The following is a 13,339-nucleotide window of genomic DNA, read 5'->3' as shown; positions in this document are numbered from 1 at the left end:
TAGAATCTATCATGAAGCGTGTTGTGTTGGTTGTGCCACTGACAGTCTATTACAAGGATTTGACTTACACAAGCAACGAAAAAAATGTAAAACCTAGAGGATATCCATGTAAGATACATGATTTCTAAGGTGTGACTTCAAGTGGAATAAAACAACTCCAAATCTGGAATGTGCATTGGCAAGTGCTGTAAAGTGAGCTCACACTGAGAGTTGAAAAACCGTTATAGGAACAAGGACAGTATATAGATAGTGAGATTGATGGGTACTTATCTGCAAGAAAAAAATTCTGCTACAATTGTCTTTTAAAACTTAATAAAATACTACTATATTTCCTTAAATACAAAACAAACCAATGAGTTACAATTTGCATTAAGATATATTGCTTATATAACATACTAGTCATCTTCTAAACAAGAAAGCAAAGTATGGAGGAAAGGAGTTCAAGGGCATCTTGACATGATTCTGGCATGCAATAAATATGAAACTCTGCTTTTTGGGGAGCTACTTCTTGAAAATATTATGCTTAATTATATATATGTATATATGTGTGTATATCTCTATCTATTGATAGATTGCTCTATCTACTTTTCGAGAGAAAATATACTGGCCAATCCAGGACAGTATGTTTCCTAGACCTCTCCATCTGTTTTCTAGTTTTCTGTATTTTGAGAAACATGTTTTCCTATCAAATAGCTAACAGTGCTCCAAGTCTAATATTCAGTCTTCTTGATTCACTTAATTGGACAAAGGCAAATGTAGAGGATATCTAAGCTGTATTTTCCTGTGTTAAATAGGAATCCAGTGTCTTGCAAGACAAGTAGAACATGGTCTCTAAATCTGAACCCATCTCTACCCATTCTCTTTGGTTCTTCTGTTTGTCAGATAGCCGTAAATCTGTGTTTATCTACACTCTATTTTAAGTAACTTCCTGAATAGAGTTACAAATATGAGCTAAAATAAAGTAACTCTCATGATTTCCATATACCATGTCACTCATACTGTTCTGATCCTTAAGAGTACTGGGTTCTAAGTTATTCAAACTTATATCTCATTTTAATATTTTTACAGGGTACTGAACATATTTATATCTTCAAAAAAACAATGTAGGAGACAGAAGGCTCAAAGGAAAAGGTAGAAAAGAACAGGGGGAAAAGGAGAAAGACACGGAAGAAGAGGAGGAGAGAATAAAGACAACCTGTAAGTCAAGCATAGCTGCTCCTTGAATAAAGAGAAACCAAAGGTTAAAGAATTCAAATAAAAGACACTATGGAAAGAAAACCGGACTTGTTAGGGCAAAATACCATAGAGGCAATGGTCTCTTAAAGAAGCATTATTCTCCTAAAGAGTTCATTCAACACAGTTTGAACATCACGGGTAGAAAGTAAGATAGAGTTACATTTTGATTTAGATTATTATTTTTGACTTAATTATGTCAAGCATAAAAGGGAATATTTAAAGAAAGAAAGAAATTAAAGGACCTTTTTAAGTAATCAGATTATTTTTCCTGATCTATGTTAAAATTCAAATAGATATTTATTTAGAAAACACAACTTACAGTTAGGTTGCTTCACTTAACAGGTTCTAGCAATCAAAAGAGGTAACTATTCAACATTTGCCTTCAAAACACGTGGAAGAGTTAGTTCTTCCCCAAACAGCCCATTTATTTTGGGTGCTACATAAATTCTTACCAATTGCAATATTGGATAGAATTAATGGTTCAAATATTTAAGATTATTATATGAATAACCAACCCATCACCTTAACAGCCATTATCTCTACTACTATCACTAGTAAATCTCTGGCCTGCTTCAGGAACACCGTGGCTTGGGGGTAGTGGGTGCATTGAGGGAGACTTGGATGGGAAAGGAAAAGCTATTCATCACGATGTCAAAGTTTCACTTACATGACAGAAATAAACTTTAGTATCTGTTATACTGGATGGTAACCATAGTTCATAATAATGTCCTGTGGTTTTAAAAAGTGTTAAAAGAGTATAACATTTTAATGTTCAATTATTATTTTTAATGTAAAATGATCACTTTTGACATTAAAAAATCACTTCCTGAAGTGATGGTTCTATTCACCAGCTTGGCTGAGTTCTTCTACATTCCTCAACATGCACATGCACATAGACCAAATGGACACACACACACAATATCCCAAATGTACACAAGTACTACTTTACTGACTCCCTGAGCACTCCTTTATTCCACAGACACCAATGGTAATAAAAAGCACATCTTCTAGGATTTGTACTTTCTTTTCAGGCCTGTTTTCCCATTGTCCCCCAAATACTGCCATCTAGTCACTTTGAGCCATTCTTATCTCGAATAAATCTTTGTGACATCTGCTTTCCATGCTGCTCTCTTCCTTTGAAAATCATGCAGTAGCAGGTTGGTCCCTGATGAGCCACCTCGCCCATAGCTAAGCATCCTCTCCCTCCAACAACCTCCCTTTGTTCACTACAGAGAATTTGTCCTTCCATCCATTTGTTGTGATTTTCAACCTACCCTAATTTTTTTGAATGTTATTTCTCACGTTGCTGCAGGATTTTGTCAAAATCCTTTTCTTCTTTTTGAATTACTATTCTCCTTTTGGATTATTATTCACTCGAAGATATAACCTGTATTGTATTTACCTCTGATACAAAGTGTTTGCCTCAGGGCCTGGTGAACATTATTAGAACCAAGCTTGGACTGTGATGAGTAACTTGTTCAACTACATAAACCCTGCTCTCTGATATTTCTAGCTTTCAAACTATCTTTCTGCCCTTGCATTTCTTGAGTGAGTGCATGAATGGAGGATAACATTCAAGATTTAGAATATTTCTGCTATGGAGATCAGAGCAGGACTTTTGTATTTGGATTGCCAAGATCACATCTGCATTCCTCTCCTTAGAGAGAAGCACTGGGCTCTTTAAAGAACAAACATTCTGAGTCATACAAGCTTGATAGCAACATGAGTTGAGAGTTAATGATCTCTGTCCCACCCTGTCTTTAGCTGTGTGATCTCTTAATTGAAGGGATATCAGTAAAGCTCTCTCTTCTGAGAAGTTGAGTCTCTGGGCTCAAGATGGAAAGCACAGAGTCAAAGCACTGTGATTGAAGAAAGGGAAAGACTAAGTCTAAGTAAGTCACCTTGTTCCCACAGCCATCCTGTCACCTAACCAGCGGATAAGGCTCTTCACCTGGCTTCAAAGGCCTAGAGGTGAGAAAAGCCAGTCTTTGAATTGCAGATACACCGTGTGATTTAGATCCTGAGAGAGGATATATAAATGTATCATGTTGTTTAGCCTCAGGGAAGCCCACTTCCCAGATGATAGGCGTGCCTGAATTTACAGAGGCAAGGACTGGAACTTGGATGACAGGTTACTAGACCTGTCGGTCCTATGCCTTGAACTTGGGAGACTCTTGGGAGACTCTTGAGTTTCCTGTGACCCTGGCCCCTGACCTGACCCTACCTTAGGGTCAGACCGGCTCAGAGAGCATTACGCCATGCCTCCTGTGCTGTGTCCTTATCCTGGCTCTGCTCCAGTCACCCCAGCACCCCAGCATCCCACTTCAGCTCTCCATTAGCATCCATCTGGGTTGTTGCTTTTGCTTTTCTGCTCTTTCTTTTCTCTCCTGTTCTCACCACTCGGTTTTCTAACAGTGTTAAGCATATTCATGAGGCTGCAGGTCTTTGTGACAGTAGTCTGCTGCCAATGGTGGCCTTTTAATAAAGCCTCCCAATTCAATCTCTCAAAATGTGGATTTTCTGTAGCTGGCTGACGGGATTCACCTTACAACATGATCACAGCACCCTAAAAGGGTGCACCTATAAGTTTTCATTTCTAAAGCAGGTCCTGGCCCTTTCCAAAGCCTACTTATTCCAGTATCTTTCCTGTTATTTTTATTTTACCAAAGTGAATCAAAATAAAATAACATCTGCACAGCATAAAGTATGTTCTTTCAAGTATTTTCCAGCTACTCATATCCTGCGCATAAGCCATCCAGCCTATGAAACCCCAGAGAGATTTTATGTTATTGTAGACTTTGAAGCAAACCCTAATGTTCCTTCATTCACCTAATTTCCTTCTCACAGTTATAAAGCCTGCAGACATTTGCGAATTACTTCCTGCTTCTCATCATCACCCTGGGATCTCAGCCACATGCTATTTCCACCTATGTCCTGATCATTCTCTGATTTGACAATCATCCTTTCTACTAATCACATTTCCCAGAGCTAATATCTTTTGCTTTGTAATGAGTCTTACCATTGGTGCCTTCACAATGTCAGGCAGATGAATATAGAACAATAAGGTACATTTATCAAGTAAGATGTTGGGCATTTTATACTTATGAAATGGTAACATGAATTTGTTTGTTTTAAGATAAAAATCACTACTCATTACAGTCAGAAAGAGAGGTTTTAGTATAATTTTAGTTGTTTTTACTGGTTTTCATTTAAATTCATTCATTTATTTTCAAGTAATAAAAGGTAGAGGAGATCTATTATACTTCTCATTTCATATATTTCATTTAGCTAGTCCTAAACTCCTTAAGAATTTCTATCCATTGAGACCAAAGTAAAATTTTGACAGATATATATATATATACACATATACATACACATATATATGACATGTGACAGGAAAAGGGTGTGGTTATACTAACTAGAAAAATTATATTGCAGAAGGTAGAAAAATGTAAGGTAGTCATCCAAAATAGAAAAAATAATATTTTAATGCTATGAAACAAATTCTAAGGTAGATGGAATTTCAGTCTACTCAGAGAAGAGTTTCACTGGATTTTTAAAAACTTGTATGCTCTTACTGTAGTTTAGCCTATATGATATGATACGATACTATAAAACCAGTGTAAAAGGATGCATTTTTCAGATGTGGAGTTCTGTGACTTCTAAATTAAATACATCCCATCTTTGTTAGTGTTATAAGCTCTATATTTATGATCCATAATAAATGGGCCAAGGAAATTTACAGTGAATTTTATACAGTGAACTGTATCATCAGTGAACTGAGATATTTCAATTTGTATAACAGTTTTCTACTATGTTGCCCCATTTCCAAAGAATGAACAAGACCACTTGGAAATGTCTTCCCATATGCAGCTGTCCTTATGTAGAGAAATTATCTGTGAAACAACACTTTAAGGAAAAATTTTCTTCTGTATCTAATTTCTCAAAACAACAAATATCTGTCATGACTATTTCTATCACACAACTCTTTTGAATATAGATCATCAGATAGATTTCTACTCTTTCATTAAATGTATTGACAGGAGGATTCATATTCAGGTCCCATAAATTAACATTCTAAAGATTATATATAATATTCATTACATGACTAATTCTCCAATGGAGTAAATGGTGTGTGTGCACACACACATCTATTTCTATATCTATATATACATATAGATGATATATATAATACAGGTACTAATAAGCATATAATATATAATGTACATTTAATATTATAATACATACTATATTATTCCAAATGTATTACATATTACATACATAGTATACATATGTCATATATGTAATATATAGGATTACATATATTCCATACATATAAGTCATATACATGTATGTATTATATGCACGTATATATTATATATAATTATATATAATATATTATATAGTTTTTGTATATACCATTATGTATATAAATTATTACATATATTATTTATGTTATTGCAATAGGTAATGTATATTATTTTGTTGTAATCTGTCACACAAAATTGTAAAATATGCAACATTTTAACTTTATTTTATATTATATATCAATAATATAGAATATATTATCATATTATTGTCTAATATATAATAAAACATATAAATATATTATATAATATATAATATACTATGCGCATTATATATCATTGATATGATTATATACAACATATATATAATATACTATTTCATCCATTAGAGATTCATTTTTGAGAGAGAATTCTAGTAGTTTCTCATGGGCTATGGAATATAAAGGATACACCATTCCCGGTAGGAGACGATGTGGTTGGGAAGCCACAGTGTGCATGTTTGAACTCCTGCAGAATCGGAGGCGCCCAGTCTTTCTTCACATACCTGCCTCGTAGGTGGTGGCGTGTGCTGTCATGCTCCACGTGCTCGACCTTCTGTTCTTTGTTACCATGACTGAAAACTCATACATTGTGTTTGGCTTCAGGCCTGTTGCGGTGTAGCTGAGCGATGTTGTGTCTTCTGACTACACAAGTAGGAAATAAGCACAGATGAAACAAATGAACTTGATCAACTCAGTAAATAATCAAATCATGCAAGCAGCAGACTATCAAATAAGCTAGGGAAAAATGAATTTCAACACAGTAGCAGCACAGACTCTGCTTCTCCATTGACAAGTTTCTGTATGCTGATTATACACAATAAACATGATCAATAAAATCAAGCATTATGTTGTTCAAAGAGGCCACTAGCTGATCTAATTTTCCTAAGTGACATAATAGCTGAACAACTGGAAAAACTTCATTTTGATCTGCTAATGCCATTTCTGCAGGTTGTCTGCTCTGATCTAAACTTAAGTTTATTTGTAATTTAAATCTGGGGAGAGGGGAGTTTAATGTGATGTATTTTATGTAGATTAACACTATCATTTTCCACTGGTAATAAAAGGAGTTTATGAACACTCTACTGCTTATCATGTTTCTAAAATCTACAAACTTTGCTTTTTCCATAGTCTATAAGGAGTTCTGTTCAGTGTGATTGTCTTTCTTTGTACATACTTCACCCTAAAGCACCATTTAAGGATGGAAATGGATGCAATTGATCCAGAGAGGAACAACAAACTAGATAAATATTAAAGGATGCTATTGGTATGAAAATGGTAGGTTTTTAGCCTTCTGAATCCATCCTTGCCATTTACGAAAATTAAAGTTATTTTTAGTATAAAGTTAAATGACATATATTACATCTTTATTGCTTGTGCAAATGTCAATGTGGTAATGATGTGAAAACATATCAGTCTCCTAGGTTAAAGCATATTTCCCATATGATCTGTCAGATTTGAAACTATTTAGGTCTCTTTTAAAGGCCTATTTATGGGTGCTATTTAGAACTTGGTTTTCTTCCAAACTTAATATTGACTTTTGCTTCTCTACTTATTACATTTGTTGTATATCCTCACCCCCAGACAGACATTTTATCTATCTCTCTCTTAATACTGTAATATGGTAAATCTTCCTTATTCTATCGTGAATCTTTCTTAGGTTAGGTTATAACCATGAAAAGTCCTATATTTTGTTATGACACTAAGTAAATATTTAACTGTACTAATAACATTCCCATGATATGCTCGTCTATCCTGTTAAATTGATGACTTCAAAAACATTTATCAGAAGATCTTTAAAACAGCTGTAAAATATGGCCTCTATAAACATTAAAGTACTTTGTATCATCAAGATGATGGAATCCCACCAAATAAAACACAAAGTAGCAGGCAAGTAAGTGAAAGGGTGAAACAGAACATCAAATATGCCCTGGGCTGTGATCATTTCTAACACCTAAGTCTTCTACCTGGAACTAAGAGGGGAAATGAGATACCATTACAGGGTCAACTAAGCAAGATAATCTTTACTTAAGTTTTAGAATGACAGAGTTGCACTCTATAATTAGCACAAATGTATTCAGTTAGCTCTGGGAACTCGCAGAAGGGTAGTACTTATCCTAAACCATTAAGCCCAGCCACACTTTGGGAAGTTATGGCAAGTTGCTTTTGGAAACACAGAATCCCCAGACAGTGGTACTCTGATGCTCAGTTTCCTCATCTGTAATGAGGAGGTAAACATGGTACTCACATCAGCATTAATTTGAATGTGAAATAAGTCATGTAATATAGTTAGAGGTCCAGTGTTAGAATTAAATAAATGTCAGTCACAATGGTTCACGAATTATCCAATGTTACATGCAATTTGGGAGTCAAATTTCTTATTGAGTTTCATCTTGAGGAAGGAGACTGAGTCTTGAACCACCACCAATATTCTGTACATTTTTATTATATCTGGAGAATTCTAAGGAACTGTTAACAAATGTGGACATTCATGTAAAACAGCATAAGAATAAATATCTTAATAGAAATGATAGAAAATTCCTTCATTTAATTGGGAGTGACAACATAGCTTTGGATAACTAAACATGAATATCAAGATTGTGGCTTGGCTTGGTTGGACTAAAGATTTCTAAGGCTACTCTTGTAGGGAAAAATATTAGTTCTAGCTTAGCTTCAGCAGAGAAATTAGTCAAGTTACCCTCTACCCATATCTCCATCAAGCCACATACACATACACCTATGCCCATAATAAACTATGCGTATTTACTTAGGCTTCTTATAGTTTATAAGAAGATTCCAGTTTAGAGCTAAGAAAATGGAGACTCAGATAACTAACATGAAATATCCTAGCATAGCTAATGTTTGAGCCCAGTTCTTTTTATTTTGTGTACAGTTTTGCTTTCTCTTTATTCTTTTTGTCTCTCTTGCCTTGTTTATGGTATGAAGCTATATTGGTAAGAGAAATGAAGCATTTGCTAAGACAGTAATTTGAAAATAGCAAAGCAGAAACAAAAGCATCTATTATTTCTTTAAATTGTTTACGTATCTTTCTGGTAGAATGCCTACATCCTTTATTTTTCTATGCTACTCAACATATCCTACTTTTTTTTCTAAAGCTCTTTATCTCAGGAGTAGGTACAGCATGGTGTGTGTGTGTGTGTGTGTGTGTGTGTGTGTGTGTGTGTGTGTGTGAAGGATGGCACAATAGTAATTGAAAGCCTTAGGGAGGATAATGGGAAAAGGCATAGTTAAAATCAAATCCCTTTGGGTTTGAGTCTCACTTTACAGGCATTCTTTATGAGGCTCAATATTCCTCGTCTGCTGTACAAACTATTCAATTGAAATCATTTGCCTCAAGAAATCTTGGAGCTCAAACCATTCTTCAGAAAATAATCATTGTCTTTAGAAAATTTCAAAGTCTGGCAAAGGGTCTGTGGCCATTCTGTGAAATGAATGAACCTACAAACTATAGCAATTATGCATATAAAAATTTGAAAGTGAGAAAGTCATCTTTTAAAAGTAAACTTAAAATTGGACAACCTATAAAGAGATATTTTTAATACTTTCATATGTTTTCTTGATTGTCCTTTCTGATAATGTTACCTTTATTTATGATTGTGCTGAGTCTTAAATCTAGTACTATAATGAAACATATGGGATAATTACTATGTATGTTATAACAATGACACTATCTGGACTTGCCTGGAGATTTTGTTTCCTAGTCTAACAGTTCAGCACAACTAAAGAAAAATGTTTCTTGAATGCTTTCCACTAAAATTTGATTTGTGGTGAAATGTGAGTTGTATGTGATTTAAAATTTGAAAGAGATGAGAATCAGATCCAGCATGGTTACAGGAAGAAAAAAAGCAGACTTAACAGAATTATCCATGGGATTTCAGATTGGAGGCAGAAATTCCCAAAGGACGTTTTCATCCCTTCCCCAACCCCAATCATCACTGGCTTGAGGTTGGATTAAGGGAGATAGTATTTCAGTGGAAGAAATGCTGGATAATTTTCCCTGAGAGCCACTCTATGCTAGGGGCAAAGAATAGAGATGAAAGTGTGTGCTCTGAAACTGAAGGGCCAGGGTTGAGTGGTGGTATCCCTTTATTGTCGGAGTTATTTACATTCTTTCTTATTACCAAAGATTTATATTTACTCCCAGGTATACTCTGGCAAAGCATTAAGTTTGAAATGTGTGTTGATAATATTATCCCAGTTGAATAGCTTCAGAATCCTTTCAACTATATCGATGCAATTGAACAGATATTTCATTTCAAAAGTTATATGCAACACATGAAGTAAGATAACAAGAGCAAGTTTTATTTCTAGATGAATGACTTCTCTATGTTTTACAACTTTACAGTTGGAGAATGAGTGTACAATCACTCGTTGATCTTTTTGTTGTTGTTTATACTTGGGTAATAGAATTGTTTAGTTAATAACTCTTAGATAGAGGTGCAGAGGTTGGCCAGTAGAGACTTGAAATTGGCAATGGCAGTGTCTCAAATGTGTACCAAGAGTGCTTAGAGGAGCTGGGATGTAGCTCAGCAATGAGGATGGGGACATGTGCTGTTATCGTTTGTATTAGTAGTTTGAATTTTCTTTACCACAGGAAAGTCTTTTCAAAGGTAGACAAGGAAGTCAATGTTAAAGAAAGTCAATAGTACCAGGTATTGGTGGTTAGTAATCCTAGCTACTCAGGAGGTTGAGAGCTGAGGATCAAGTTTCCAAACCAGCTTGGGCAGAAAAGACCATGAGACCCTTATCTCTAATAATCACCCCACCCCACCCCACCCCGAAAAAAAAACAAACCAACAAACTTGAAGTGGACCCATAACTGACATGGTTGGTGGAGAACTAGCCTTGGGCAAAACAGCTCAAGGACAGGACCTAGGCCCTGAGTTAAAACCCTAGAACTGGCCAAAATGAAAGGGGGTGGGAAGGAAGATAGGAGGAAGGAAAGAAGGAAGGAAGGAAGGAAGGGGGGAAAGAAGGGATGGAAGGAAGGAAGAAGGAAGAAAGGAGGAAAGAAGGAAAGAGTTACACAAAAATACCTTAGTATCTATTCCTAGTTACATTTTCCATAAGATGAGTCTCTTTCTCTCTATTATTAACAGTGTCAAACTAGTTTCCAAATGGAAAGAAAAACAGTAAAGCCAAAGGAGAAAATTTTATCAGTAATTTATCAATAAATTTTATCAGAAAATGTGATCAATAAAATTTTATTTTACCTGCTATTATATAAAGTAAAATGGTGTTCTCCCATGCAGGATCAAGTTATGGATACATACCCAGCATCTGGTTAAATTCAAATAGCAGTTTATGTCTCCTGATTTTTTTTCTTTTTTTTTTTATTATGTCTAATATTTGTTTCCTAAGATCTAATTTTTGGGAACTAATTTTAGATTGTGAGTTATTAAAATGCTTTCTTTTCCTATGTAAAGCCACTTTCACAAATACTTCGCGACAGTTCAGGAAGCTCTTGAAGACAGCCTATCAAACCCACGGCAGTTCAGTTTAAACTTCATGCAATCAGTGAAATCTTCACCTTGTATTTGGCGCTGGCAGAAAAGCTGGTCCTCCACCGGACAGTGTAAAGTCGCACGTCGGATGTTTTCTGGTTCTTAGGGACAGAGTTGTCGGCCCAGCTGACCCTCACCGCCTCGTGGGACAGAGCCACAGCCTGGACACCTACTGGTGGGAGCATGGGGGTGGACACATCTGGCACGGAGGTGGGGAAATCATCAAGCAAAGGATAATAATCAACTGGATCAGTGGGATCTGGGTTCCAAACCCGCCAAATGAAACAAACGAATACATATGCAAACAAAGGCGTTAAGAAAGAAATATCAGTGGTAACACATCACGATGGGTTAAACGCATGGCAGTAATGATGGAAAGGGAACATGAGAAGAACAGAAAAAGTGCAATTAATTCAATCAGAAAACACATTAGAAGCAGTATTGTTATGCTACAAAATCAACAGTATTTGCCTATAGTCGTTTTCTTATTTCGTTTAAATCAATTCGGCTGTCACTTCTGGCTGGATGTTTTCAAAGCGTTCTCCCCCCCACCCCCATTTGTTGGAATGTTTCACATTGCCTCTTAAAAGGCTTTTGTATAATATTGATCAGTTTCATCACTTTTTATGATTTCAAATAACAGCATAAAAACAGTGTCTCTGATTTATTTCTTCCTGCCAAGAAAATGAATGTTGATTGAAATGCCAATGTTTCAGTTTCTTTTCCCTCTCTAACTTGATTGTGTTACTCCAGTGCTTTCATTATTGCCTAGAACATATCTATATAAATATTGTTCAGGCAAGAAACAAACAAGAGCAGAACATCCAGAAAACCAGAATGATGAAATGCACCTGGTCACATGGGTCAGTCCTTATTGGATAATTTGTTTTTCAAAGAGCAATTGATATAGCAGAGTTTACTCAGATTATAATCCTTAAAGAACATATAGAAATACCTAGGTCAGCCCTATTCTTGACCAACTCATAGCTCACATTTTAGTTTTTCTGGTTTTCCTATATTCACATTTCTTATTCTGAAGCTTCAAGTTGTTTGCAAAGACTAATTTAATGGACAGAAACACAAAACAAACTACCTTCATGCTGACAAGATATTTTCATCTGTCTGTCTGTCTGTCTATCTATGGGTGCTCATCTGGGGCTTGAACTCAAGGCCTGTGCACTGAGCTTTTTTTTGCTTAAGGCTAGTGTTCTACCACTTGAGTCATAAATCTACTCCTAGCTTCTTTTTGATGGTTAATATTTCCTGCCCTGGCTGGCTTCCAACATCCATCCCAGATCTCAGCTTCCTGAGTAGCTAGGATTCTAAGTGTCAGCCACCTGTGCCTAGCCTGAGGTACAAATACACATGGATCCATCACATACATGAGAATAAGACATATTTGAGAATAATAATATGTTTTTGTTTTAAATAAGTTTGCCCAAATGTCCTGGACTCCTTTTTCATCCTGGGGGATCATGATATAAGCAGCTTTCTTTGTTACAATGGTAATAGTCTGCTGTTGAGTTGTTTTTACTAAATGCATTCACATTAAAAAAAAATGAAGCTTCATGTTACATAATGTGTATTCTCCTTCACAACAATGAAGCTGAGAGAGCACAGCTCCCAGGCTGGGAATAAGAGGCAGAACCTGCTGTAATGCATTCTCTTCAGCAGTAGGCACATAGTTATTTATTTACATTTAAACAGCCTCTTTGAGAACTGACTGGCTTCTGGAAGATTCTCACTACTTCACTTGGTCCCCTGCCTTTCAAACTCTTGTCCTATCCCCTATTCGCCATTTTGCCTTTCAGTGAATTATTTACCATGCCTTACTTCTCAGTGGTCTTTGGAACTATCTATAAAACTGAAAGCAAAAACAGAACAAAAAGAGGGAGGGAGGGAAGGGAGAAAGGGGCGGGGAGGAGGGAGGGAGAGAGGGAGAGAAAAAGAATGTTTAAAAATTTAATGGCAGAGCCCAGGCTTTCTGTCTTTCCTTTGATGTCTCTTTTTATTAAGTGCTGCTTTAAACCCAAGTGGATTTGTGAAAGGAATAAGGGAAGAGAATCTCCTTGCCCCAACACCAGCCTCTTCCAGGTTCTGAGTCATTCATCAGGTTTGTGCAGCAGTGCAATTTTTTTTTTCTTGTTTTGTCAAGCCAAAGCAGGTTTTGACTCACTTTTTCCTATTCTCAGCTGACTATACAAATTTAAATCCCATGGAAGGGGTCTGCAAT

The 13,339-nt window shown here is 35.8% G+C and overlaps 1 protein-coding gene across 1 annotated transcript in view; it reads right to left on the bottom strand.

The window, feature by feature from the left end:
- Dcc (DCC netrin 1 receptor) overlaps nucleotides 1-13,339 on the bottom strand; it is a 961,067-nt gene that overhangs the window by 97,024 nt on the left and 850,704 nt on the right. The window contains exons 17-18 of the mRNA XM_048363596.1: nucleotides 11,133-11,365; nucleotides 6,088-6,226 (exon numbers count right to left, since the gene is read on the bottom strand). Coding sequence (XP_048219553.1) covers nucleotides 6,088-6,226; nucleotides 11,133-11,365 — 372 coding nt within the window. The remainder of the gene's footprint in view (nucleotides 1-6,087; nucleotides 6,227-11,132; nucleotides 11,366-13,339) is intronic.

The sequence above is a fragment of the Perognathus longimembris genome, chromosome 15 (assembly GCF_023159225.1).
Source record: "Perognathus longimembris pacificus isolate PPM17 chromosome 15, ASM2315922v1, whole genome shotgun sequence".
In the NCBI taxonomy this organism is placed as follows: domain Eukaryota; kingdom Metazoa; phylum Chordata; class Mammalia; order Rodentia; family Heteromyidae; genus Perognathus; species Perognathus longimembris.
The sequence above is the reverse complement of the archived record's forward strand: the minus strand, read 5'-3'. Positions and strand labels throughout refer to the sequence as shown.